Source organism: Scomber japonicus, chromosome 1 (genome assembly GCF_027409825.1).
Source record: "Scomber japonicus isolate fScoJap1 chromosome 1, fScoJap1.pri, whole genome shotgun sequence".
NCBI classification, from domain to species: Eukaryota; Metazoa; Chordata; class Actinopteri; order Scombriformes; family Scombridae; genus Scomber; species Scomber japonicus.
In genome coordinates this window covers 4,852,425-4,879,384 of record NC_070578.1, presented here as the reverse complement: position 1 = coordinate 4,879,384, position 26,960 = coordinate 4,852,425, and the positions used below count along the sequence as shown (strand labels likewise).

The window sequence follows — 26,960 nt, the reverse complement described above, 5'->3', positions numbered from 1 at the left end:
AAGAAATAATCATAGACTTCAGGAAAAACAAGAACACACTTCATACTGAGTTGTGCACTGATGGGGAGAAAGTCTCCATCTTCAAATGTCCATATTTCTGAAGACCTCATCTGGAGCCTTAACACCCCACACCTGACCAAGAAGGCCCAGAAGCGTGTCTTTTGCCTGAGGACGCTGAAGCGCAACAGACTTCTGGAGGCTGTGATAATCCACCAACATATATTTTTCTGATCTGAAATATATCCAAAATAATTCATAATTTGTTTGTTCTTTCTTATTTTACTCAAACATTTAATGTAATTAAGATGTAATTGAGGTCTGTTGACTATGAGTTTGAAAAAGTAGTGTAAAACGTGTGGTTGGAATGAAGTTCAGAAGTCCAGAATTAGGTGATCATTTATATCTTATGCTTTATAAACAGATAAATCAGACCGGGTCAATTTTGACATATTCTGTGATAACCCATAACATATTTTCCTCTGATCTTAAATCTAGTTAAATCTAGTTAGTTCTGCTTTTTTAACTCAAAAATGAGGAATAATTTAATTTAAATGAGCCCTACTGACCATAATTCCATAAATGTAAAGGCTATGGTAATGAATTGGAATGCAGTTGGCTAAAAAAAACTGAGAACTGGGTGGTAATTTATACCTTAAGCTTTATAGACTGTTGTGTAGAGGTGTAACGTGACATAAATGCTGAAACAAAATTTGGTTATGCTGTATCTGAAAGCATTTTTATTCATTATTAATGTTCAATTAAGTGCAAAAGCAGTTATACACATACAGTAAGTGTAAACTTGTCTTTGGACAGGTGCATTGCCTATACTTTTAACGTTAATTAAATCAGTATCATATTTTGCTAAATGTAATCAAATTTTGAATTTCACTAAGCACATTACAAATCATAAGATGTATTAATGGCGTTGCTTGTAGTTGAGAACCTGCATGGTTTGCCTCCTGTTGAACAGACAATTGAAAAATAATTACACATATGCAAGTGTGCATACACACACACACACACACACACACACACAGACACACATACACCAGCATATACATGCATTAAATCATTAAAGTCCTTAGGTAATAGCTCTATCATTTCATAAAATGCAGTATCTCTACACATTAGAGCAGATGAATAAATACCAGCTACCAATAAAATAAAGCACAGTAAATAGTAAGGAGTCAATATTATGCTTAGTTTCAATCAAGTTGATGATGGTGTCCACAGAAACTTACTTTCATATCTAGAGGAATTGGTTCCTTTTCATAGGTTCCACATCAGATGGGGTAGCAGTTCTATCTAAAATTGATTTAAAAAAAGACAGAAAAATTCTGAAAACGTTGCTTCATTTCTTATTTGAACTGCATATAACATATATATTTTATATCGTTTCATCGTTCCAAGTTTACTGTATGTCTATTTACTAGTCTGTCCATTTTGTCATCAAGGTGATAGATACAGTAGTATGATGAGAGAGTAGTGTTGGTAGGTGGTAGGCTAGTGGGTAGCCAGGTTAGAAGGTAGGAAGGATGAAGATGAGAAGAAACAAGAGCAGGTCGATAGTTCAGAGGGAATAGTAGTAACAGGCTTCATGGGTCAAAAGATACATACTGCAGCGATAAAGACGGTTCACCCGAAGGATGTCAGTGGGACTCATCTGGGTGGCCCTGCCAATGGGTACGTTGGTGTTGGGGATGGGAACAATGGTTGGCTGCCTATTACGAGAGAAGGCAAACCTGTGGTGCAAACAGGCAGTAGTTAAGAGGAGTTTAAAATGTAAACTTGTAACCATTCTCTGTTTTCACAACTGCTTAGATCTTGTTCAACAGGAACCACTAGTTCTTCCTGTTGAGCTGAGTGACCACTGGTGTACAGTATGGGAGGATTAAAGCTGCATTAAGAATGTTTCACCACCTGGGGGCAGAAAAACTCAACAACAGACTGAAAACATAATAAAATAATGTAATCTGATTTATAATCACTTTATGAGATTGTTCTGGCTAACATGTCTAGTGGATATTTGCACAGATCAGAGACTGTGTTTTTCCCTCATCTCTTCATGGCTAGTAGGGAGAGTAAAAATGAATGAATGAGAATGTTCAGTAACTCTTGCAACATACATATTGGTATGTGAGTATTGTTTTAATACAGACTTGAAAAAATGTCAACTCAAAAAGATTTGTCATGTTATATAAGGATCGACCAATAATCGGCATGGACAATAATATCGGCCGATATTCGGCATTTTTATGATAATCAGCATCGGCCGTTTTTTCCACCGATAACCGATCAAATAAGTTTATTTTAAAACGCGCTTCTTTGGCTCTTATGCAGCCGTCTCTCTCTGCCTGAAGTAATCACTCTTGGCTGTGTAACAATATCCCGCCTACAGCGCCCACTGATTGGCTGCACGGCACAAGTGACAGCCAATCAACACTGCAGCTTCTAGCTGCAGCGCCACAGAGAGGAGAGGAGAGGACTGCTCCGTGAAGTAGCAGCGTGGTGTTTTAAGGCAAGGCAACAGAAAATGTCGAAGTTGCAATAAAAATACTCTATGGTGAAGTTTTAAAGACACCACAACCTTATTATGATCAGTTTCATTGAAGAAATTTGCTTTTTTTTTCTTGAACCATTTCAATCAAGATTTGCATCAGAGTTTGTGTTATTCTACAAAAGTTTAAGGTCTTTTTATCACAGATTTTCACAGTGTACAAAAACAAACACTGTATTATACTGTATTATACTGTATTCAGTCTAATCCCAAGTGTGTTATTCTAAATTTTGACACCAACATTAAAATGTTTACTGCAAATTAATATTGATTCTAAATATCGGTTATCGATTTCCTTGCTTACTAATAATTGGTATCGGCCTTTAAAAAATCATATCGGTCAATCCCTAATGTTATAATAACATGATTTAACTTTTGCTTAAGTATACTGATCAATGAGCTACCTTCCGTAGTGCATGACAGAGTTGTAGTCATAGGGAGTGCCAAGGTTCCTTGTCTGGATCCTTCTGAAATTGTGCTCTTGTCCTACAAAAGAATCACACAAGTCAGATTTGGTCTGTTCCATTACAGTTTGTCAGTAAAATGTCTGAAAAGTGCAGTAAGTGAAAAGCATGAACAGCATATGCAGGAAACTACATATGTCACTATTTCTGTACCAATGGTTGCTCATTCAACAAATGATTCACACCCCGAACTACTTTATACCTGCTGAAATGAAATGATAAAGTCAAGTCATGTATTAGTAAGGGTTAATGGTCAGAAGTATTAGTTGTAATACCCTGTCCTTGTTTGGGGGCGTAGTTGTTGTTGCAAAAGTGATATTAAAGTCATAGTCGCGTTCTATATAATTTTTCAAAATTTTGGTCAAGACTGTAATCTTAACATGACGCACCACGAATGACGTTCTGCAGGAGGATTCGGACATGCTGGTCCCTGTCGGACCGAGTCTGTTCATGGTTGAAGCCCAGGGCATGGAGCAGCTCATGTTGGACAATCTGTTGGAAAATACACCCCTGGCGACTCAGTGACACTACCTGGGCCCTACCACGACGCCCAACAAATGAGAAACACCTGAAACAGAGCAGTAAATAAAATGATCAAACTTTAAATGAGCCTTAGTATTTCCCCAAGAACAACCCATCCCAATATCATGTCCTTTGGCCTGAGAAAAACCATGTCTGTTGACAAGCTGTGGTGTAAGACCCCAGTTGTAAACTGTGAGTGGGTTCAGGCATGCAAGCATGGTATAGTGCATTGTGTGGCCCATACCCTTGTCTAGACTGGATGTCCACAAAGTCCTGCTGTCTGTTTAAGGGGGTGAAGCGGATGCAGGTAGACTGGGCAAATGATCGCAGACCTTGAACGATGGTGTTTCTCTCTCTGGCGGCTTGAAAGAAAAAAACAAAAACAAACATTTATTATCAGATTGTCAGTTTAGTTGTTTTTTGTCTTAATCTTGATGGACAAGAAGTCAAAAAGTTTTAAAAGGGGACTGTAACTTTTGCTGAACAGTAGCCACTGTAGCAAAAATTGGGTGATTACTGGAGGTAAAGAACAAATCAAATCACAAATCATGTTGCTGATGTAATTTAGTATATACAACTGTAACTAGTTACATCACTGTTCAATGAAATTTGAATACATGCAACAGGGTATACACTATTGTTAAAATGTACCACATATCAGCATGTTTTTCAGAACTGCTATCTGTCTTTGGTTCAGGTGTACATTCAGTTTATTGGTTCTTATTATTGAGTTCAGTGTTATTTAAGATTTGTCCAGCACCTTATACATTGTGAAACACTGAATTTAAATGTTTATCTGTGATATGCTAAAACATAGTGGAAGAGTAGCACTACACCATAGCAATACAGTCAGAAAACTCACTTAATAGTGTCTGTCATACAGTATCAGTTTGCCCACATCAGCCTCCATAATTAAGGCTGTAGCCCATAAGTGTTCTGAATTGAAGACAGGTGTGTTATATATTGTGTATATATATATATATATGTATATATATATATATAAGCTAGATGATTAGTGAGACTTACAGTACTGATTGGAGATGCGGTAAGGAACATAGACGTTGCCGTCAGTAGCTTTAGGCCACAGGCAGCCTCGTGCGGTGCAGGGATCAGCATTCCCTAGATCAGTTGGCACTGCTATGTCTCCAAACATCACTAGAGGATCACCAGGGTTCTTTCCTGTAAAATGACATGATGACAGTTGAGAAAAAGTTTTCATCTTGTTTGTTGTACTGCATTTCATTCAGGCAGGTCAAATCTGAGTCTATATAGGCTAATATACTGTAATACTTGCATAATGTAATCTCAGTTTAAATGTAAAATGATTGTCTTGCTCTATGCATTTACTGCTGGAATGATAATTTCACCAAAGATGAAATGTTATCACATATTATGAGATCTGTACTGAACAACACAAAGCAGCTGCAGTGGAGATGAACATACCCAGATTGGCATTGGCTTTCTCTATCAGTGTGGAGACACTGAAATCATCTTCCTCAATGGTGTTCCCTGTTGAATAGAAACAGTTTGTTCATGTACTTGAATGTAACTTAATCAATTGCTATATATTTACATGAATACTACATATTTACATCAAGTAAATACATTTTACTTCATGAAATGTAAGTATGTCTTACCAGAGGATTCATCACTCTTTTCAAATGAAGCCTGCAATAGCATGCAGAGGTTGGTCAAATGTTTTTAAATTGATATAGTGCCACTTTCAGAGGCTACTGAATGAAACATTTGCAATACTGTGTAGGACCACAATGCAATACAGTTTAAAAACTACTAGTATAAAATGAAAGACCAACAATCTTTTAGACCATATGAATCTAAAGGTGTCTGTTGATGGTTACCTGCAGAGTCAAGCTCTGGACAGAGCAGAGGAGGATGCTGAGCACAGCGGTCTGGAGGATCATGGCTGGTCACAGGACAGCAACAGCAGACAAAGAAGACATCCAAAGAGACAGAAGTTCTCAAGCTTATATTGGTGGGAGAGCAACTTCCTCTCATCCAAATATGGCATGTTGCTCAACAACAGTAATGAAAGAAGTAGTCAAATCCAACACAACAATGTATGTCATCATAAGTAAAAGTCCTGCTCTTATAATCATACTTAAATAAAAGTAGATCATATCAGCAAGTCTTTTTTGTTGTTGTTTTTGTATGGTTGTTGTTTTTTGCAGAAAATTCCAAAAGCCCACAATTTGAATTCATGTTTTAACTTTTCTCTAATCTTTGTTGATCTTGTTTGGTTGGGAAACTGGTTTTATCTTCACCAATGCATTTTATTTTATTGTATTTTATTTTATTTTATTTTATTTCATACATTTTATATATTATATATGTTTTATGTTTTTTCAATGTACAATAAACATGAACAAAGTGACTAAAGCTGTTAAATACATACAATATTAGCAAAACATACAATATTTTCAATGGTTTATACTTGAGTAAAGTATAAGTGGCTCAGAATTGTACAGTACTTGAATAAATGTACTTAGTTACATTGCACCACTGCTCAACAGACAAGATGCGGGCTAGTTTTGTTTCCTGCTGTTTTGTTTATAGGAAGACAAGTGTACAGCTAAACGATCTATCATGGAAAAAGAGGAATTTATCTGCTTTATATTTTTTCTACTTAAAAAAAAATATACAAGTAAAATGTGAAAATATTCCATCAAAAGAAAAAGGTGTGTACTTTAAAGTATGATACATATATGTAGCATACACACTCATTAGGTTTAAGAGCCCCTGTCAGTGGTATCACTGTAAAGTATCACTTAATCTGACAGGACATATTTGGAAAATCATTACTGAACTTCAGAATATGTATAAAAACTGCATTAACAGCTCACAATGCCTTCCAAATGAACATGATGTTAGATAACAGAAACACTTGTTTGGACTGCCTCAATGATTCATAGCTTTTAATAATTAAATACATTCATTTTAAACTTCATTTATGATCATGTCAGATTATATTATTCATAATGTTGAGAATCATTTCTAGTCTGCAGAATCCAACAGCAGTTGTCTATGAATACTGGAGCTGAGAGAATTATTAATAAAGTCTTCAGTTTTATTTCATTAATATATTTGATCAATAATTTAACAATCCATATAATGAATAATAAAAACATACATTTCATTAAAAAATGACAATGTCAAATATGAATCTATCAATGAATGGAGAATGAGTGGCCTGTAAAAACATGCAATACATTACCAAAGTGAACAATACAAAGTAGCTGCACAGCAGCACACATATCAGTGTTAATTACATGATCATGTTATTGCATCAATGTTGTCACATTTACACAACTCTTCAGAGTTGCATGACATTGATGTGGTTATATGACTTCTGTAATTGTGGCCACGGTTGCACGGTGTCCTTAGTTTTCATAGAGTCTTGAAAAATATTGCAAAAACAGGAACAATGATTAAGGTAAATCTTATGAGCACGGATTGGACATATGGTTTCCCAATGAATCACCTGCTTTTGTATCTGTTAATAGATTGCCTTAAAGAAACTGATTGTAATGAGAATGTTGTTGTGTTTTCTCTTCTTTTCTTCTTCACTTGCAGACGTAGTATTTTTTTTTCCAAACTTGTTGCAGTTTTCACAAAGGTCCAGTTAAAGTAGTCCCAAGCTAGTAGAGTTTCCTTAAGGTGCTCCGTCTCTATGGAGTTGATCCTGGGCGGGGGTTACTGTTTATGTCATTGTGAAAGCTTCTGTCCTCTTAATTTTGTTATTTTATCACAGGTCCCTCACTATGCAAATCCCTATACAAAGTACAAAAAAGTAAGAATAAATACAACAAATTACATTTTCAATTACTACTACCAAAAAACACAACCTCAGTTCAGGTTTCAAAGGTCCTCTGAGTTTTATATCATTAATGCTCATTACAAGGCAAACTGCTGCAGGCAGTGCATCACTTCTTCAGTGTTGCAGACAGCTGCCACAACTTCTCCTAACATTGCATGGATGTTGCAGAGGAATTTCAAAACGGGTAGTGTGGCTTCGTGTTGTGACATATCCACTGATTTGAGAAGTTAGAAATCTCTCAGTGTTGCATTGTTGTTTTCTGTCACCCACACAGTGATTTGTAGCTCGAGGGAAAGTCTCTAGAACTAAATGTCTTACCAGGATATCTTTTATTGGTTGATGTGAGTGGAGGTTGTGCAATAACTTGATTTATAATCAGGTCAGGATAATGAAGAGGACAGATTTTCTGAATCAGACAGGCCAATGAGGGCAAGAATTATAATTTATTTGTGTCACTTTATGAGAACAGGGAAACAAAATCAAAAAGTAGGAATTTGCCCAAAGGTTTGTATTGTGTATCAGAGAAATCAAGCCGATCAATCAGATGTGTAAAACTTCCACTCAACCTTATATTTCATAAGATCTGCCTGTCACATACTGAAATACCACTAACATCCACTGCACCAGGACATTTTAGTCCAATGTTTATCTCTCCTCCAGCTTATCATTACTAGTGCTTTGGAAATACTGCTGTTATTTGAGCCTGTACTTAATTCACATCACAAAATCCAGTTTGTGTCTAAAAACAGACATAAGAGCCAGAAAATAGCTTTTTCTTGAAGTAAGGTTGCCATTAAATGCAATCTGTTTAGCATATCAGTATTATATTATATTTTTGTCATCTGGCATCCTTGAGCTTGTGAAAGTATATAAATGCATAGATTGTTTATCTTTCTGACTCCATGATATGAGGAGAATCCTGAAACTTATATAGTGACATTCAATATGATTGAGGATCATATATCCATCCATCCATCTTCTTGCCGCTTATCCGGGGTCGGGTCGCGGGGGCAGCAGCCTAAGCAGGGAAGCCCAGACTTCCCTCTCCCCAGCCACTTCGTCCAGCTCTTCCAGGGGTACCCCGAGGCGTTCCCAGGCCAGCCGAGAGACATAGTCTCTCCAGCGTGTCCTGGGTCTTCCCCGGGGTCTCCTACCGGTGGGACGTGCCCTGAACACCTCACCAGGGAGGCGTCCGGGAGGCATCCTGATTAGATGCCCGAACCACCTCATCTGGCTCCTCTCGACGTGGAGGAGCAGCGGGTCTACTCCGAGCTCCCTCCGGATAACTGAGCTTCTCACCCTATCTCTAAGGGAGAGCCCAGCCACCCTACGGAGGAAGCTCATTTCGGCCGCTTGTACCCGCGATCTTGTTCTTTCGGTCACTACCCAAAGCTCATGACCATAGGTGAGGGTAGGAACGAAGATCGACTGGTAAATCGAGAGCTTCGCCTTTCGGCTCAGCTCTCTCTTCACCACGACGGATCTGTGCAGAGTCCGCATTACTGCAGACGCCGCACCGATCCGCCTGTCGATCTCCCGTTCCATCCTTCCCTCACTCGTGAACAAGACCCCGAGGTACTTGAACTCCTCCACTTGAGGCAGAATCTCATCCCCGACCCGAAGAGTGCACTCCACCCTTTTCCGGTTGAGGACCATGGCCTCGGATTTGGAGGTGCTGATTTTCATCCCGGCCGCTTCACACTCGGCTGCGAACCGATCCAGTGAGAGTTGGAGGTCACGGTCTGATGAAGCCAACAGGACCACATCATCTGCAAAAAGCAGTGACCCAATCCTGAGGCCACCAAACCGGACCCCCTCTACACCCTGGCTGCGCCTAGAAATCCTGTCCATAAAAATTATGAACAGGATCGGTGACAAAGGGCAGCCCTGGCGGAGTCCAACTCTCACTGGAAACAAGTCCGACTTATTGCCGGAAATGCGGACCAAGCTCTGACACCGGTCATACAGGGAACGGACGGCCCTTATCAGGGAGTCCGATACCCCATACTCCCGGAGAACCCCCCACAGGATCCCCCGAGGGACACGGTCGAATGCCTTCTCCAAGTCCACAAAACACATGTGGACTGGTTGGGCAAACTCCCATGCACCCTCAAAGATCCTGCAGAGGGTGTAGAGCTGGTCCACTGTTCCACGGCCCAGACGAAAACCACACTGCTCCTCCTGAATCCGAGATTCGACTATCCGACGGACCCTCCTCTCCAGCACCCCCGAATAGACCTTACCAGGGAGGCTGAGGAGTGTGATTCCCCTGTAATTGGAACACACCCTCCGGTCCCCCTTCTTAAAAAGAGGGACCACCACCCCAGTCAGATCATATATATAAAACCAATATAAAACCAATTTCTACCTGTTTTTTCCACCTACACTCACCGATGTGGTTAAACTTTATCCTCACCATTATTAGATTAGAATGAATTTATTCAACAGTTTTGATGTGTAAATGTTCTATCCTTTCTTCCACCACACACTGAAAAAGCATAATCCCACAGCATATACATAACTGCAAAGCTGTGGCAGGCTTCAATATCAGACATGACACTGCGTGCCGACAAATAGGTTTTGTACAAGTGTGCATTTCCCAAACATGTCTCCAGTGCATGACTCTTTCAGTTTCCCAGTACTCAGATAATCCATATTTAGGTTTATCGACTCAGTTGAACATGTATGAAAACCTGCAGCCAAACCTAACCTGCACACAGAGGAGTCATGGTCTTTTCAGCTGCAAATATCTGCAGCAGACTGTAACATAAATGTCTCTATGAAGATTTATTGTGTCAGCTTTTTGGTTTAAATATGTTTTCTGTGTCACAAAAAGCGGAGCAGGTGGACCCAAACACAGAGACTGAAGGCAGGACTGCAGAAAAGGTTTTACTGTTGAACTGATGAGAATAAATGAAAACTAGACAACTGACAAGCAGGAAACAAAGGACCCAACAAAGACCTTCTGGAGGATGAGCTGAAGGCCAGTGACGAAGACTATTGATTTGTGCACAGCTTAGGTGACATTGGAGGATGACCGCCAGGAGTGCATCAGATGCTGGAGGCAGGGCCACAATGGATGCTGCAGGTGGAGCCAGTGGTTTCCTTGGGAAAGCTGGGACCAGGTGAATTTGGCAAGCAGCTCAGCAGGAACCCAACGACCAAGGACTCCATAACTTCAGGCAGACAGGGACAGGGACAGGATTGTTGCAGCTCAGTTAGAATCTGTATACATCTGTGTGTGTGTGTGTGTGTGTGTGTGTGTGTGTGTGTGTGTGTGTGTGTGTGTGTGTGTGTGTGTGTGTGTGTGTGTGTGTGTGTTTGTGTGTGTGTGTGTGTGTGTGTGTGCGCGCGTGCGTGCGTGCATGTATGTGTGTGTGTGTGTGTGTGTGTGTGTGTGTGTGTGTGTGTGTGTGTGTGTGTGTGTGTTTGTGTATTGCATTAGTGTATATTGTATTGGTAAACCTTATTAGCCACAGTAGTCATTGTTTAGCAAAAGTTACATACCCTCTTTAACAGAAGATCTGGTGCTGTCTTTCTGAAGTAAACATTTTCATTCATCAGAAATGCATGTCCTCCATTGCAGGAAAAAAAAGTACAAACCGTCAGAAACTCCACCAAATTAAAATAAATATAATTCAAATATATTCATCTAATGTCTAGAAAACTGATACCAATGAACAGTTTGAGTTGAAAGCTTTTGTCAGTGATCTACAACTTTTCTCTCATTCTGTCCAGCTGCTACTCGTACATTGGCCATCGTGGTGGTAAGCAGGTGGTGTCTCTGGCCTGTCGTGAATGTCTTTACCATGGCAACGTCCAGCATGAGCTGCTCCACGCTCTGGGATTCAACCATGAACAGACCCACTCTGACAGGGACAACCACATTAGAGTTTCGCTGGAAAACGTCTAGTCTGGTAATGGAGGATGTCATCTTAGACCCATCTTAGACCCTGCTGACAAATTTTCATTCAAATAGATTCAGACAAAGGACTAAAGTTTGGGAACAATTACACTGAGCCCTTTAGTCATACAAAGAATGTTGATATCTGATAATCTTGCAAAAAAAAACAAGTTACATTTAGTGACAACTCTTTCTAAATAGCAAATGTTAATATGCCAACATGCTAAACATGGTGAACATGCTAAACCATTTTTTGCCAACACATCTGTTCATTTACTCAAGCAATGTTTTTAATGCAGAAGTTTTACTTCACAGAGCTGTGGTTTGCGGTGTGATACATCCCTGACTGAAACATGTCTGTTTTGAGAACAAAACATGCAGAAGCATGTGATGAAATGAAATGTCTCAAACCAGTAAAATCATTTGACAAGACCATGTTTCCCAAGTACTTCCTCTCATCATGCTCTCATCGAGCCCAGAAGTACACTCATGGTTAAAAGTATGGTGATTTCTTGGTGCCTCCATGGGACATGCATGTAAAACTACACAAATATTGGAACAACACTTACATGAAGAAGACAATCATTGTTTGACAGTGGCTTTCTGAATATAAAACTATAAATCTATAAAAGTGGGATCCTTCTTAATTCCAAAGAAATGTAGATGAACTTTCCTTCCTTTCTGTTTCTTTTAGGAATGGAGCACAACTTCAGGCAGATTGCCACTCTCAACCAGGGCAATCCCTATGATTACAACTCTGTCATGCAGTACCACAGGTGAGACGAACTGGCTTCACCATGAATATCCAGCACACACACAAATGTCAACTTCAGTCCTGCACTGTGTCATCATACGTGTGTGTTGTGTGAGCAGGATGTGCTGCAGTTCAGTCTACCTGCTGTGTGTTCTGCTGTAGGTACGCCTTCTCCAAGAACAACCAGCCCACCATGGTCCCCATCCCTAACTCCAACGTCAGCTTTGGTAACGCTAAGGAGATGAGCAGAAATGACATTGCCAGGCTCAACACACTCTACAAGTGCTGTGAGTGTCCTCCTGAGCACATTAAGAATATAACACACAGGCATACAAACACTGATTGTTTCACTCTTTGTTATTACGCTCAGTTTTAACCTGATCCAACTCTGTGGAAGGGAAGCCTGTTCACATGTGCTGAGGAGATTAACACCTAATCCTCACTGCACAACAGAAGCTACAGACCTGAACTCAGCAGCACAACACTCAGTGATCATCAGGGTTGGGAAGGTTACACTGGAAATAGATTACTAGTTACACTATTTAAAATGTAATAAGTAATGTAACTATTTCAATTACATTTGATTACTTTTTTATTTTTTTAACAAATGTTTTCAGCTGCTCATTAAGCACCAAATTCTAACAAACCAAATTCTAAATCTTTCTTATGAAACAAGATTTATCTCTCATTTGAAAATGTATCCATTTGTTCATGTAGATTTTGGAATATAAAATAAAGAGATATGATGAAAAAAGTCAAAAGTCTGGCATGGAGCTTAATTGGTACTGTGACTCCACTTAAGCGCATGTGTGCTCCAAATAAGCCCATGTCATGATTTATTGATTTATTTACACATTAAAAAACCATTGATTTCACTGCTGAGCAAATGCTTAAAGGTCTGATTTCAAATGTAACCCCCTTTGTAGTCATCAACATTTTCATCAGTATCTGCGATTTAATGCACATTTTTTTCTCAGTAACTGTAACAGATTACACTTACCTTTATTTTGTAATTAAATTACTGCCGTTACAAGTAACTCTATGAGCTGCTGCCCTCAGGCAAACACTACAGAGTACGTACAAATAGATTACACAACAGCTTTTATGCTAAAGCCATAAATGCACATAACTGCATTAAATAATGAAATAATGATATTTATTTATTTATTTTTGTTTCTGCACTTTAAATATGGCATCTCAATTTCGTTGTGCTTTACAATGACAATAAAGACTTTTTATTCTATTGTATTCTATTGTATTCTATTGTATTCTATTCTATTCTATAGACTTACATTGACTAGGCCTACATTCCTCCTTGCATTCTTTCTAGAAAATATAATATATCATGACAACATTATAATTTCCCACAGTTATAGCCTTATAGCCTAAATATTAAAACAAATCTTAACTTTTTAACTAACTTGAAATTATACATACACCACTAGATGGCGCCACCGTTGTAACGAGATCAAACATGAGCGCTTATCGAGCCCTGTGACGAAAGAAAAAAAAGAAGAACTTCCTGTCGGTCCTGTCTCTCCAAAAATGGCGGACACGTGTGGCCAAGTGTTACTGGGATCAGGGCTCACCGTCCTCTCCCACCCTCTGATGTACATTAAAGTCCTGGTTCAGGTAAGAGGGGACGCTCTGGTTGAGACACTGGGGGGGATATGAACCAGGAACTGATGCTATAACTGTCAGCTAGCTGCACCAAGAGCTGCGAGCTGCCAGACTCCGTTAAAAAATCCTGCAGTTTAATGTTGCTTCGCTTGTCAGTAAATGGACGTGAAGCGCAGAGAATGACTCTAGGGCTTTTGTGAAGCATTAGCACGGACTCTTTAATACGGCATGCATTTAAACAATATAACAGCAGCTTTTAAGATAACAGTGTCAAATACATGATGTGTGTCCGTGTGTTGTCCCTGTGACCTTCTGCTGCCAAAACAAGCGGTTAGTTGGGGTTAGGACTGTCGGGTTATTGTTGTGGTTAGGCGTAGCTGAGATAACTGGTTTGGATTAAGGTAAGCTTGGGGTCAGGTTAAACCCCTCAGAGGACCACTGGTTGATGTGAGGGGGAAGGTTGGGTACAGGTTAACACATATCGACACAACACCGGCGCCCTTTGGCCCTGTTAACAGCTTGGAGCTGACACTGCCCGGTTTGCTAACTAGCTGATGTCAATGTTCATTATTTAAACCGTCCACTTTAGTTGTTCTACAGACTCATTTGAAGTTGAGCATATTTGCGACGTTTGCAGACGATAAAAGGAGAACAATTGACACATAAAGTTACAATGAAGCCAAAATGGCAACAAGTTGGCAGAATGTATATAAAAAGAAAAGAGGAAGTGTGTGTGTGTGTGTGTGAGAGAGAGAGAGAGAGATGTTGTGACATAATGAAAGCAATAACAGCAACAATGCTTATCACTGTGTTATTATGCTTGTTGTGCATTGACAGGTAGGACATGAGCCTCTGCCTCCAACACTGGGCAGGAACCTGTTTGGCAGACAAGTGTACCAGCTGCCAGGACTGTTTGCTTATGGTGAGTCAGTCTGTGTTTCCCAGGTTGGGCCTTTTTCCACAAATGAAACCTTCAACATTGATTACAGCAATCAGAAGAGGACAGAAAAGGATGTGTCAAAGTCTGAAGTCAATATGACAGCGTTGACTTTAGACTTGAGCTGTGTTACGTGAGCTGTGGAAGTGTTACGGACATATTCTGACTTTTACAACAAAAAAAAAAGTGGCTGTTTAAATGTGAGGTGGCACATTTACGGAATGAGGTGCATGTTAAAGAGGGCTGTCAGATGACTGTGTCCCTCTGTTTACAGACACAACTTTTTTTGTCGCCTCCCCCCAAGCAAACTCAAATTAGTGATGTTTGTGAAAATGTGTCTCTTAGTGTTTGTCAGCAGGAGTGTATGGTAAATATTTGTATTTCAAGATCGCCTCCAGACATGTATATTTTGTGTCTCAAGGTTTTTTCTTAAAAATAAAGCATAATTATAACTTAAAAATCATGCTATTTACGATGCCTCCTACTTCAGTGTAAAGCATTGTCCGTGCATGTTTCAGATGTTCCCCTCTTACAACGCACCTGACTCAAATGATCAGCCGGTCACGCTTGATAACGATTTATTCATTTGAAGCAGGTGTGTCGGAGCAAGGAAACATCTAAAATATGTAGGGCAAGGTTAGGCTAGGACCAGGACCAAGACTGAAAAAAAAACCACTGCTGTAAAGTCCATTCTCAATATATGTGCACTGGAGGCATTTCAAGTCAAGTCAGATAAGCTGATGCAGCACTGTCTCAGATTTGGTTCAAACCTTTCTATATCATGAAGGGGTCCCAACGCCAAGGCCTGTAAAATATATCCATTCAAATCCAAATGTTTTCCCTTTTTTTGCCCTCCATATTATTTCAAAAACGCCGTATTTGTGAAGTCATGTTTGGCCATTAATATTGTGACAAGTATTGTTCCTAGCCTCACTAAACGGTGTAGGATGGAAGATAAGCATGTCTTCTGTTGGCCAAAACATGTAAAAAGCCTGTATTGCATTCCATTTTATTTTTATGAGATCATACATTTGTAGAAAAAAGTGCAAAACTCTTAAAACCAGTGATATTAAGGGTACTACACACCCACATGTCGCACCAATATGGGTTTTTTTCCTGCAAATACATCTTATTAATTCTTGTGCCAATATTTGAGGTCTCTAACACCAGTGGACATGAAGATATTATGAATAAAACAAGGAGTGGAGGTATGTTTCGTTGATTTTCATAGGACCAAAATGGTATGTGGGGTAGCTAGTAGAACATAAGCAGTGTGCATAGAGATTGCTTGATGTTTGGTTATTAAAGGTACAGAGTGCCAGCGTCCTTCCATTTGTCCTTCAAACAAAAACCGTGTCTCTGGTAGTGTCCTTGGTATTGAATATAAGTGAAACATTTTAATAAAAAGCTCTGATGTAAGGTAGTAATAAGTGATATCCCGATCGGCCCTCACAGGCTATAGTGGAACTATCTAAATGTGTTTCCACATAAAAAGTTGGATGTGATTTATATGTGTAATTTTACAGTGTACATGACATCTATACACTGTGATAGTAAAGTATTGAGCCTGTAGTAAAACAACAACGCATCAGTCCAGATAATAAGAGAAAACCCTGCTTCTCTATGAAGGACTTTTTTTTTTCCTATTGTAAAAACAAAGCCTGTCATAACTATTTTTATTGGACGATATATTGTCTCAGAAAAAATTGCGATAAATGATATTATTGTGATTTGAGGATCATTTTATACCACTGATATAATGATAATAAAATAACATCATAATGTAAGGGGGAGTGGGGGGTGGGATTGTAGAGTGGGTGCTACACTACTGTAAATGTCCATGTATGTGTCCAATTATTGTAATAGACCTACCTTTACCTCTGTGTGTTTAACATGGAAGGACACTAACTAAATGACATCCATCTATTTCCACATACATTATTATGTTCCAACTAGCTACCCTACATATCATTTCTATTAAAATAACCAAAACAATGCTACCACGCCTTGTTCCATTCATAATATCATTATGTCCATTAGATGTAGATACCTCAAATAATGAAACAACACAGCAAAATGAATAGATTGTTTTAGAAGAAAATGTCTTAATACCATATAAGTTTATAATACCCTGAGTATCACTGTTGTTTTTTTTCCAAATTTAGAACCTCATAGAAAATCAATAGGCCTGCAAGTAAAAACTAGTTTGGTGAGGCTTGGACCTGTTTTTAAGAAAAAATTCCAAACATGGCGTGCAGGTGGTGGAGTGGTTAAGAACACATAACACGTAGGCAGCGGACCCCGGTTTGAGTCCCGGCCGGCGGACATTTGCTGCATGTCACACCCCCTTCTCTCTCCTGTGATTTACTGTCTTTCTACTGTCAATAAAGGTGTCTATGCTGAAGAAATCTTTCCTGGATTCTGCGTGACTTGACAGTAAATGACCCCAAACTTGGATCTTTTGCCAAACAGCAGAGTCTGAACTCCAATCTGAGAGTGTTTGGAAGCTATGTAACTGATCTGGTTTGGTTTAAATTTGCTGTGTTAAAGTCAGTCGACAGTAGTGTAAACACACAAATCAACTGGTGACTATTTTACCACGTCTCTTTTGTAGCATAAGTTTTAGAACTACTGTTGTGAGATAATGGAGAGTAAAAAAAGAACAAGCATTTATTTTATAATCCTCCATGCCTGTGTTTTTTTTTTTTGTGTTTTTGCTGTACTGTATGATTTATTGTGTGTGTGTGTGTGTGTGTGTGTTTGTTTGAATGTCTCAGCAAAACACATCATCAAGATTGATGGCAAAGCAGGGCTCTTCAAGGGGCTTGGTCCAAGGCTGTGTGCAGGAACCATCGGGACTGTTGTGCACAGCAAAGTTGTGCAGGTAAGTCTGGATAGATTTAGTGAATCACATTTCAAAGCACTGATTTCATGTGTGTGTTGTTGTTGTTGTTGTTGTTCAGACTTTCTAAGTCTGGATACAATGTTAGTATAGCAACAAGAAACAACAACCCATAAACAGAGATTTGGGCTGTCAGAAGCTGAACATCAGCTGTTGTGTACAGGTCAAAAGAACTGTACTCAGATTGCATCTCGCAGCAGCAACAATTTGTTTCTCCTCCTTAACAATAATTTTTAAAAAAAGGCAAAATATGTCTTAGAACCCATTTCTGACCTCTGCCTCTAACGTACAGCCTAGTAGATTTGCCATAACTGCGCTTTATTGTCAGTTGTTGCTGTGAGTTTACTGCTGGATACATTTGACTTGGACGCCTTTACACCTGGATTACAGACATGTTACATAAAGTCACAATGTAAAAAAAAAATGTTCTGCTTAGAATATTTGTGTCTCATATGGCTTTTTCCCACAAAACAAAAGTATAACTATCCCATTCAAACCATTAAAATGACATCTCCTCCATATCTCCTACTTCACTATTATTCCTATTCTCAGTGTGTGTGTGTGTGTGTGAACTGGAGTTTCCACATCACACCCATTTGAATTTAAATGTTTGACCACAGGCTGTTTGCAAACTAGTTGTGACTACTTCATGTTGCTCAGCCTAACATTTGCACTTTGGTAATAATTCCGTTTACTTTCTTTGCAGAGATGTCAGGAACAAGGCACACCTCAGGTAAGAGTTTTGGGATCTGATACTGATATTATGGCCCAATATCGATATATCAGCCAATACACAATACATACATAGAACACACATTTTTTGCAACACCTGTGACAAAGATATATAATGGAGGTCATGATATTTTACAGTTTAACAATACACATATATCAGTGCACTAAGATAGTAAACTTCACTGCTTAAATATTATAAATTACTATAGCGAAAAAAAACATATGCGACAACAAAAAACATGTACTCATATGTTAAACTTGAATGTTAAAAAAAGGATCAAATATAGATAAAATACTGCTTTTATAATTTAAAATAAGTGCATATTGGACAACATATATGCTGATACTGATATATCTGTGATAGGCCAATAACAGCGGCTGACTTATATATAGTTTGAACTATTATCCACTTATCATACATAGAGCTGGGCGATATGGCTGAAAACTGTGTCACAATAAAAGTGTTTCATATCAGTTGATATCAATAATTATTGATTTTTTTAATGATCCATTTAAAATAAGGACACGGGGGAAAAAATTCAATTTAAACACTTTTATTGTAAACTTAACCATCTTCTGATTTTAAACACCTCAGTTATCAATCAAGGCAGACAGGGAAAAGAAATGTTAACACAACCATGAAAAACACTCAAATAAATACACGTGTTTATACTCCAAAACATTCTCAATAAAGTTTTATTAGAAACACAATAAAACACACAGATTACACCTGAAACAGTGTGTCAGGTTAATGGTTAATAGTCTGGTAATGATTTAACTGAACTGGTATATTAACCCAGACTGGGTTCAGGTTAGGCTGAGTTTATATTAAACCTTTTAAAAGAACACAATCACTTTACATATTTAATACAGTGTGTAGCTGTGTGCTCTTCATTAGAGCTGTCACTGTGTGTAAATAGACTACTGCACCCGAGTCATCAGTAAGATCTGTAAATCCTGAAACATCACAGCTACTAGTGTCTGAAATACTTCTGATCAACACACAATCATTGTTCCGTACAACATTGAGCATTAACGGGTTTATTTTCATTAGCTGCTGACACAGCTGGAGTGCGCAGTGAGTGATTGACATAGCTGTTTGTAGGACATTATAGTTCTTAAATGTGGACGCTCACATCGTTATGTTTACGGTTATAGTTATTATTCTTAGTGTGGAAAGCCCTTTACATACCTATGATCATATCCACATCCAACCTCTCTCTGTATTTTACTGGTGAAGATGACACTCTGTGTATAAGACACACCTCTCTGTTAGCGTGTCACTCCATACGTTGCTAGGTTACAAGGGAGCAAGTGAGTTTGTTCATGCAACCAACCTTGCTTCGCGTTTTTTTCTCTTCAGTGAAATTATCGAACTTTCTACCGAACATATTTTTTGTTGATATTGATCACATGTCTATCGCAATATATATTGCTATCGTTTTATCACCCAGTCCTTATCATACAATAATGTAATTGTCAACATCAACATGTCTAAGTATGGATTTATCATATGATACATGGACATGAACTCAGTATCACCACACTTCACATTAGCAGCTAAGAGTCTATTCATGTCACATTAGCTAAACAAGTAGTGTCCTCCATTCCTCACTGTGTATGAATTAAAGGTAAATAACTCTGTCCCCAACCATAAGTGTAGCACCCACTCTACACCCCCACCCCCCCCCCCACCCCCCTTACATTATTATACTATTATATTATCATTATATCAGTGGTATAAAATGATCTTCAAATCACAATAATATCGTTTATCGCGATTATTTTTGAGACAATATATCGTCCAGTAAAAGTAGTTATCATGACAGATCTAGTAATGCTCTTCCAAAACACAGAAAATATACCGCATATGGAGAAAAGAAGTAACACACTGCTCAAAGTATTTATTTTTTAAGTGCTGGAAGCTAATTTGATGTTAAAAGTGACATCTGTTAAAAACCAGCCTCACAACACAACAGAACAGAACAGACAAACCCTGGAGCATCAAGTCAGTATCTGTTTAGAGGTTGTGTGAAGGCCTCCTAGTGCAACACACTGTAATAATTATGATGATATTAATAATAATGGTAATAACTTTATTTATATAGCAGCTTTCATATAAGAAATGCAGCTTTAAGTGCTTTACTACAAAATACATGACATACACCAAGTGCTTCACATTAAAAGAGCCGTTTAAACAATATTTTAAAAAGAATCCATGAATCTATTTACTGTCATAGAAGACTAAATCATTTGGACCTTTTTTTAAAAAAATGACTTCCGACAATAGTTGTGATTAATTTAATAGTTTGCAGCTAACTGATTAATGGTTGCAGCTCCAGTTTAAACAAATGCAGTCTGCTGTATAAGTAGCGTGGATAAAAGTGAGATAAAGATGGGAGTGGGTTCAGTGAATAAGACGCAAAACTTAGTATGTTCATTTTTCCAATATGTAGTAAAACAGAACAATAAGCAGAAATCACTCAGGAGTAGGGTTGCAAAGGGGTGGAAAATTTCCGGTGTATTTCCGGAAAGTTTCCGGTAAATTTACATGGGAAGTTAAGCTGGGGAATTTTGGAAATATTCCATATTGGAAACTTTCCATGGGAATTAAGGGAATTATGGGAATTAATGGCAACTGAGGGTAATTTAGTGGAAAGGTATCATCATTTGATTGATTAATTGGATAAAAAAAAGTCCACCCCTTCATTAAAAATCAGAACATTATTTTAAGTTGACGATGAAAAAAGGTGCACAATGTCGCTTGATGTCCCTGAGCTGTTAAAGTTATATTAAATTATACAATTATTAAAAAAACAACTAAATGTTATTATTCTTAATGGTTTCACACACAACAATGTGTCAGTGAAGCTACACATCCCTGATCTGTGCATGTGATGCAGGAATGCACAGTGCATGTAGGGGGCGTGGTCTCAGATAGCATAGATATTCAACTGTACTGCATGATATCTGGTTGTTTTAGTCAGGATTATGCTAAAATATTATTTTACACAACTATATTTAAGTTCCCTAATAAGAACATACCTCCAGTTTAGTAAATTCCTGGTTTATTCCCGTTAATTCCCATGGAAAGTTTCCAAGTTTGAAAATTCCCAGAATTTTGCAACCCTACTCAGGAGAGTCTGACTGGTTTTCTTCCTCTTCACCAAGCTGCATTTTAGTTCCACACTGTTCTTTTCATGTCTCACAACACTCAGATACACATGTATAAATAAAGTCAATAATCATATGTTTTTGTTTTCTTTATCTCCCGTAGAAACAGTGACAAACCAAAAGGGGAAAATAAAGCAGTTTCTGACTGAAAAGGTGTAGAATGAAGCATTAGCTCATAACACCTACCCTGATTACATTACACATTTAAGAACGTATGCATAATGTCCATATACAATAAGACACACATTTCCTTTATCTACATGTGCATGGTTATATATCTCCAAAAACACCAAGGTTCTTATACATAACACAATCCATTATTATCCCAGTGTTTCATTCAGAGAGCTGCACACCTGATGCTTGCCGCTCTTCACACGTGTGGAGAAAACAAACAGGAATGCAGTGATTGGGTCTGATGGTGAGGTCTGTGTGGTGTATTTGCAGGTACTGGGTGGTCAGCAGAAGGCTGTGGAGGGCTCCCTGCAGCACGTTGTTAACGAGGTGACACATCAGAAAGCAGCATTTGGGAGTGTTTAGGAGTGTTTGCAAGAGTTTCAGATGATGTTAGAATATCCTGAGAGCTGACATTATAAGTGTCGTATTTGAACGTAATTAACGAGCAAAGATAAGTAAAGGCTTTAGTAATGCCGCTCCCTGTTTTGTGTTCAGGCCTTTTCATAAAGCAGGCACTGTTGTGTAAGAATCAGCGGTTATAAAGCAAAGTGCACTGTCATAAACACAGTCAAGAGGCTTTAGAATGGAGGGAGAGGCTTATATACAACATTACTATAATCAAGCAAAGGCAAGATTATACCAGAAATCCTAATGTAACTTTTAGTTTTGCGTCATAGTCTTCTACATGGAGCTTGAAAGTGAGTTTACTATCCAGCCAGAGTCTATATATGTGTAGTGGGCTGGATACACTGAACTCAGAATGTAATACAATAATAATATGATATTGTGCGTATCTGTTCTAGAGAGACTGGCAGATCTTATTTTTAGATCATGAATGCTTGAACAGCTCAGCCTCTTATCAGAACGCAGCCAGACAAAGATGAGTAAATGGAAAACCAAAAAACTGACAACTGACAAAGAAAAGGATCATCTATTGCTCCTGTACAAATAAAAAAGATATACATTTTAAATGATTTGAATGTTTACAGTGTATAAACGTACAGTATACGTCCACCTACATGTGTTTTCTCTCTCCACAGACAACCAAAGAGATGATCGCTCGTTCCTGCGCCACCATCGTCACACATCCCTTTCACGGTAAGTCGTCATCATCATCATCATCATCTCAGAGCTTCAGACCAAACATTTCAAACAGCTTTCACTTGTGATGCCTTGTTGAATGTGTTGGTTGGATGTGTGTGATGTGTGATGTCACTCCTCCAACTATGTTTTTTTTGTTTGTTTGTTTTCAGTGATTACTTTGCGATGTATGGTCCAGTTTATTGGGAGAGAAGCAAAGTACAGGTAAGGTTTTAATCTGAAGTCATATATCCTCCAACGGCACAAAAACATGAACATTGTAAAGGTAAAAAATAAAAAAAAATAAAAATCCTTGTGTGTGTGTGTGTGTTCACAGCGGAGTCTTTGACTCCGTCATCACTGTCTACAGAGAAGAAGGCATACTGGGATTCTTTGCGTAAGTTAACTCTTTATCTCTAGTCTTTTTACTCTAATATTCATTTAATTTATTTTCCCTTATTTATTTTATTTTAGATTTTGATTATAAATCAGAAATCTTTATTGTTTTATTTTTAAACCTTTTTTTTCCTTTTCTGTATGTCTAGACATGTTGTGTCTTATTATCAGCTTGTCAGTCAACTGGTCAAGCACGTTGAACTACATGAACCTGTGTGAAAGCTGCTGCATAAATAAAGTTTGATTGACTGATAAAAAGGTGCTTGTAATAATTTAGAGATAACTGTGATAAGCTAACGATGATACTTTTGTTTTTAGTATGATTCTGTGCTTATTTGTTTCATTTGGTTCATATTCCAGATGTTCTAATGAGAAATGACTTTGTTTTTTTCCTCCAGTGGTTTGATCCCCCGCCTGCTTGGTGACGTCCTGTCTCTGTGGATTTGCAACCTGCTGGCTCACGTCATCAATACATACGCTATTGATGACTCGGTACGCCGCTTTGTTTCATGCTCTGAAATAATTGTGTCAGGCAGCCATCACAGGCTGTGTGTGCAGGGCTGTAGAGGAGGGTAAACACACACACACTTCACATTCTGAAGTAGTGTTTAAGCACCATCCATCATCATGTCTATATATGGACTTATCATATGATACATGGACATGCCATAGCACCATAGACCCTCCTCCCCACTGCCTTTTGTTGCTGTTAAACAAATGGTGGGACATTTTAAATATAGTGAATAAAGCTGTAATCAGGTATCCAAAATAGCTCCCTAGTCTGCAACAGCAAATAACGGTTACCAAGTCAACACAAATTGGGTCACACTGATCTCCAGACAACAGACTTCAGTATGAAGATGTAATGTAGCTAGGAGGATGCAAAATAGCGTCATGGCAACAGTATCGGCGCAGGGAATCCTTCACATTCACTCACTTCCAACAGTAAATTGGATTTACAACCAATACATTTAGCTTAGAAAGGCATACACACACACACATACACACATACACACATACACATACACACACACATACACACACACACACACACACACAGACTTTTCCAAACTAAAAACAGACCTTTTTTAAATGGAATTAGGCTTAAATGCAGAGTCTCATGATATTTATATTACTTCCATACACCAGATACAATGTCTCTATTGTTTAAAGTAAATAACAACACATAGAAACATAGTAACAATGGCAACACATAGTTAGATCATTATGCTTGGAGGGGTTTCATACATTCAGCAAAAATTCAATAAAAACATCTTTGTGTGAACTCTGCATTAATCCAGTCATGTGTTCTCATGCACAGATGAGTCATACAGGAGAAATCAAGAACTGCTCTCAGGCTGTGACAGGGGTGAGTGTGACAGTCTGCATCATCACAGCACACAGTGCGTCTGGAGCTTTCCACTCACTCATCATGTTCTTCTTCTGCTCCCCTCCAGTTCTTCGCCAGTATGCTCACATACCCTTTTGTCTTGGTGTCAAACCTCATGGCTGTCAATAACTGCGGGTGAGTTGACGAGTTATTAGCCGAGCTGTGTTGTAAAAATCTGGTGTCTCATCAAGCAGCACTCATGTTTATGTCATGCTCTCAGGCTCGCTGGAGGCCTGCCCCCCTATGCATCAGTATATCCCACCTGGGTGGACTGCTGGAGGCATCTAAGCAGAGAGGTAAATCCATCACACATGTAACCTGAGGCAACAAACCTGTTCCTATGTTCCTCATTCATATCTGACAGATGTTTGCTGTAGATTCTCATCAGTAATCTTAACATGAGCTTGTGTGCACATCTGTTTAGATTATAGATTAGATTCAACTGTAGTGTCATTGCACAGAGTACAAGTACAAGAAGAACAAAATGCAGTTTTGCAGTGCAGTGTTGGGTGAAAAGTTATATATGTAGGTCAGTGACAAATAAGTGTTGGCAAGATGAGAAATTCAAAGATAAGTTAAAACTAGTTTTAAAAGCAGCATCAGGTTGGTAAAAATGTACCTTTAGTATTTCTGTTGGTTTTATATAATTTGAAATGACATTTAACCATTTTTTACCAAAAGTAAGAATGAATGCTCCTGAAATTGTCAAATGGTGTAACCACAAAAGAATGATACATATTACATATTGTATCATCTACAGTGTATTTAAGTGGACTTATACTAATAATGACTTCATTTAAACCATTATGTAAATGTTTCCTGATCTCCATGATTCTCCAGATTAAATATAATATTTAGAACAATTGTATTCCATTCCACACATGTAAGATCATGACAACTAGTTGATATGGTGTTTTATTGAGAATTTACTGTTTTTAAGCAAGTTGAATTATTTGGTGCAAAGTTTTTATGGTTACACCACTTAGACATTTTTACCATAGTCCTCTAATATATTCTCTCTAAATGGATTAAAAGCAGAAATCTTATACTGGGTCTACAAAAAAATCAAATATGAACCACTTTAAATTTAAACTAAATTAAATTAAATTAAACTAAGTGTCATGTTGTGAGGACAGTAAAATATATAGTGATGATGAATCACTATTTTGTCATTTAAGCAGTGATTTCTGTCCAGCTTGTGTCTTTTAAAGGTGTGTGTGTGTGTGTGTGTGTGTGTGTGTGTGTGTGTGTGTGTGTGTGTGTGTGTGTGTGTGTGTGTGTGTGCTGACTTGTAGTGTTCTATGTGACTTCTGACCTACTGTCTCCTCTCCATCTCAGGGCAACATGAGCAGAGGCAACAGTTTATTTTTCCGGAAGCTTCCAGCAGGAAAGACGTACGCCATCGACCAGAAAAGATTTTTTTAAAGCCTCAAGAGAACTGAGCAGATCATAGTTGTGATAATAATAAAAAAGGAAAAAAGAATCAACATTGCCTGATCTGGGGGTTGGACAGTCTGCACTTGAAATCTTTTTTTTTTGTATGCACTTGTTTACTATATAAGTTGTTTTTTTTTCTTAACCTGTCACCATGTAAATTAAAAAAACATTAGTTTCCAGTTAATTTCAAGCAGATTAACAGAAATTTACAAATAAGATGGAGCTTTTTTTTTTTTAAACTACTGAAGAACAGATCATGCTGTCAAACCAGTCTGTGTTATGTAAGGACAGAGTGATGTGTAAGTACCCCACCCTCCTCCCCCATGTATTTTTTTTTCTTTTTCTATAGATTATCAATTGACAAGGACTTCCCTTCATCCATGTGATGGGATTTGTTTGTTTTTAAAAACAGCACTTCTGTCTGCATGTGGTAACGTCTAATAATTCACGTTAATGGGACCTCTCGTCATGTGTTTTTTTTTTGTCTTGGTGTGTTTAATTATTGTCAAGCTCACCGCTGGGTGGGCACATAACGCTAACGAAAAGGAAGGAAAAGAGTGTGTGTGGGAGTAGGGGGTTGTTGGGCGCGGGGGGGGGGGGGGGGGTGTAGAAGCATGTATGAGTGTACAGAGGCATGCGGAGTAGCCTGAGCTGACCACACTCTCTCTGGCACTCTGATTAGTCAAAGCGCTTGTATCAACTCATTCTGATTGACCCGAATAAAAACTTTGCTTTTTAGATCTTGTCTTCCTTGTAAAAAAAAAAAAAAAAGTGTTTAGAATTATAGATATTACGTACCCCTACCATTAAACCCCCCACACACACACAGTCCTGCCAGGAATATTATTCCTCCGCTGAAAATAGTCCCCAACAGATGCACATTCCTGTTGTTGGAATTCAGTGTGACATAAACTACAATGAGCAGCTGTTTCAGGAAATTGAAGCCATTAAAAATATATAAATATAAATGTGATTTTCTTTTTTTCTTCAGTAGTGACCAGTTGGCTGAGGCTGTCACATAAAGGCTCATAGACTAATGTTTTGTTGCTAGTAAGAGTACATCATTGACATAATTGACAACA

At 38.3% G+C, this 26,960-nt stretch overlaps 2 protein-coding genes across 2 annotated transcripts; one reads left to right on the top strand and one right to left on the bottom strand.

Moving 5' to 3' along the window:
• Positions 1 to 805: 805 nt before the first annotated feature.
• On the bottom strand, positions 806 to 5,482 carry LOC128362267 (low choriolytic enzyme-like). Its single transcript, XM_053323011.1, has 10 exons — positions 5,403 to 5,482; positions 5,181 to 5,211; positions 4,987 to 5,052; positions 4,570 to 4,722; positions 3,788 to 3,905; positions 3,411 to 3,589; positions 2,962 to 3,043; positions 1,618 to 1,742; positions 1,242 to 1,305; positions 806 to 959 (listed from the first exon to the last, which is right to left on the bottom strand). The coding sequence occupies exons 1-9, from the start codon at positions 5,463 to 5,465 to the stop codon at positions 1,250 to 1,252; spliced, it is 873 nt and encodes a 290-aa protein (XP_053178986.1). The 5' UTR covers positions 5,466 to 5,482; the 3' UTR covers positions 806 to 959; positions 1,242 to 1,249.
• An 8,064-nt stretch (positions 5,483 to 13,546) lies between these two features.
• Positions 13,547 to 26,616, top strand: mtch2 (mitochondrial carrier homolog 2). The gene is made up of 13 exons (XM_053320919.1): positions 13,547 to 13,668; positions 14,494 to 14,578; positions 17,371 to 17,477; positions 18,202 to 18,228; positions 21,846 to 21,902; positions 22,616 to 22,673; positions 22,829 to 22,880; positions 22,993 to 23,052; positions 23,450 to 23,543; positions 24,373 to 24,420; positions 24,509 to 24,576; positions 24,662 to 24,737; positions 25,780 to 26,616. The coding sequence occupies exons 1-13, from the start codon at positions 13,582 to 13,584 to the stop codon at positions 25,864 to 25,866; spliced, it is 906 nt and encodes a 301-aa protein (XP_053176894.1). The 5' UTR covers positions 13,547 to 13,581; the 3' UTR covers positions 25,867 to 26,616.
• Positions 26,617 to 26,960: the final 344 nt, after the last annotated feature.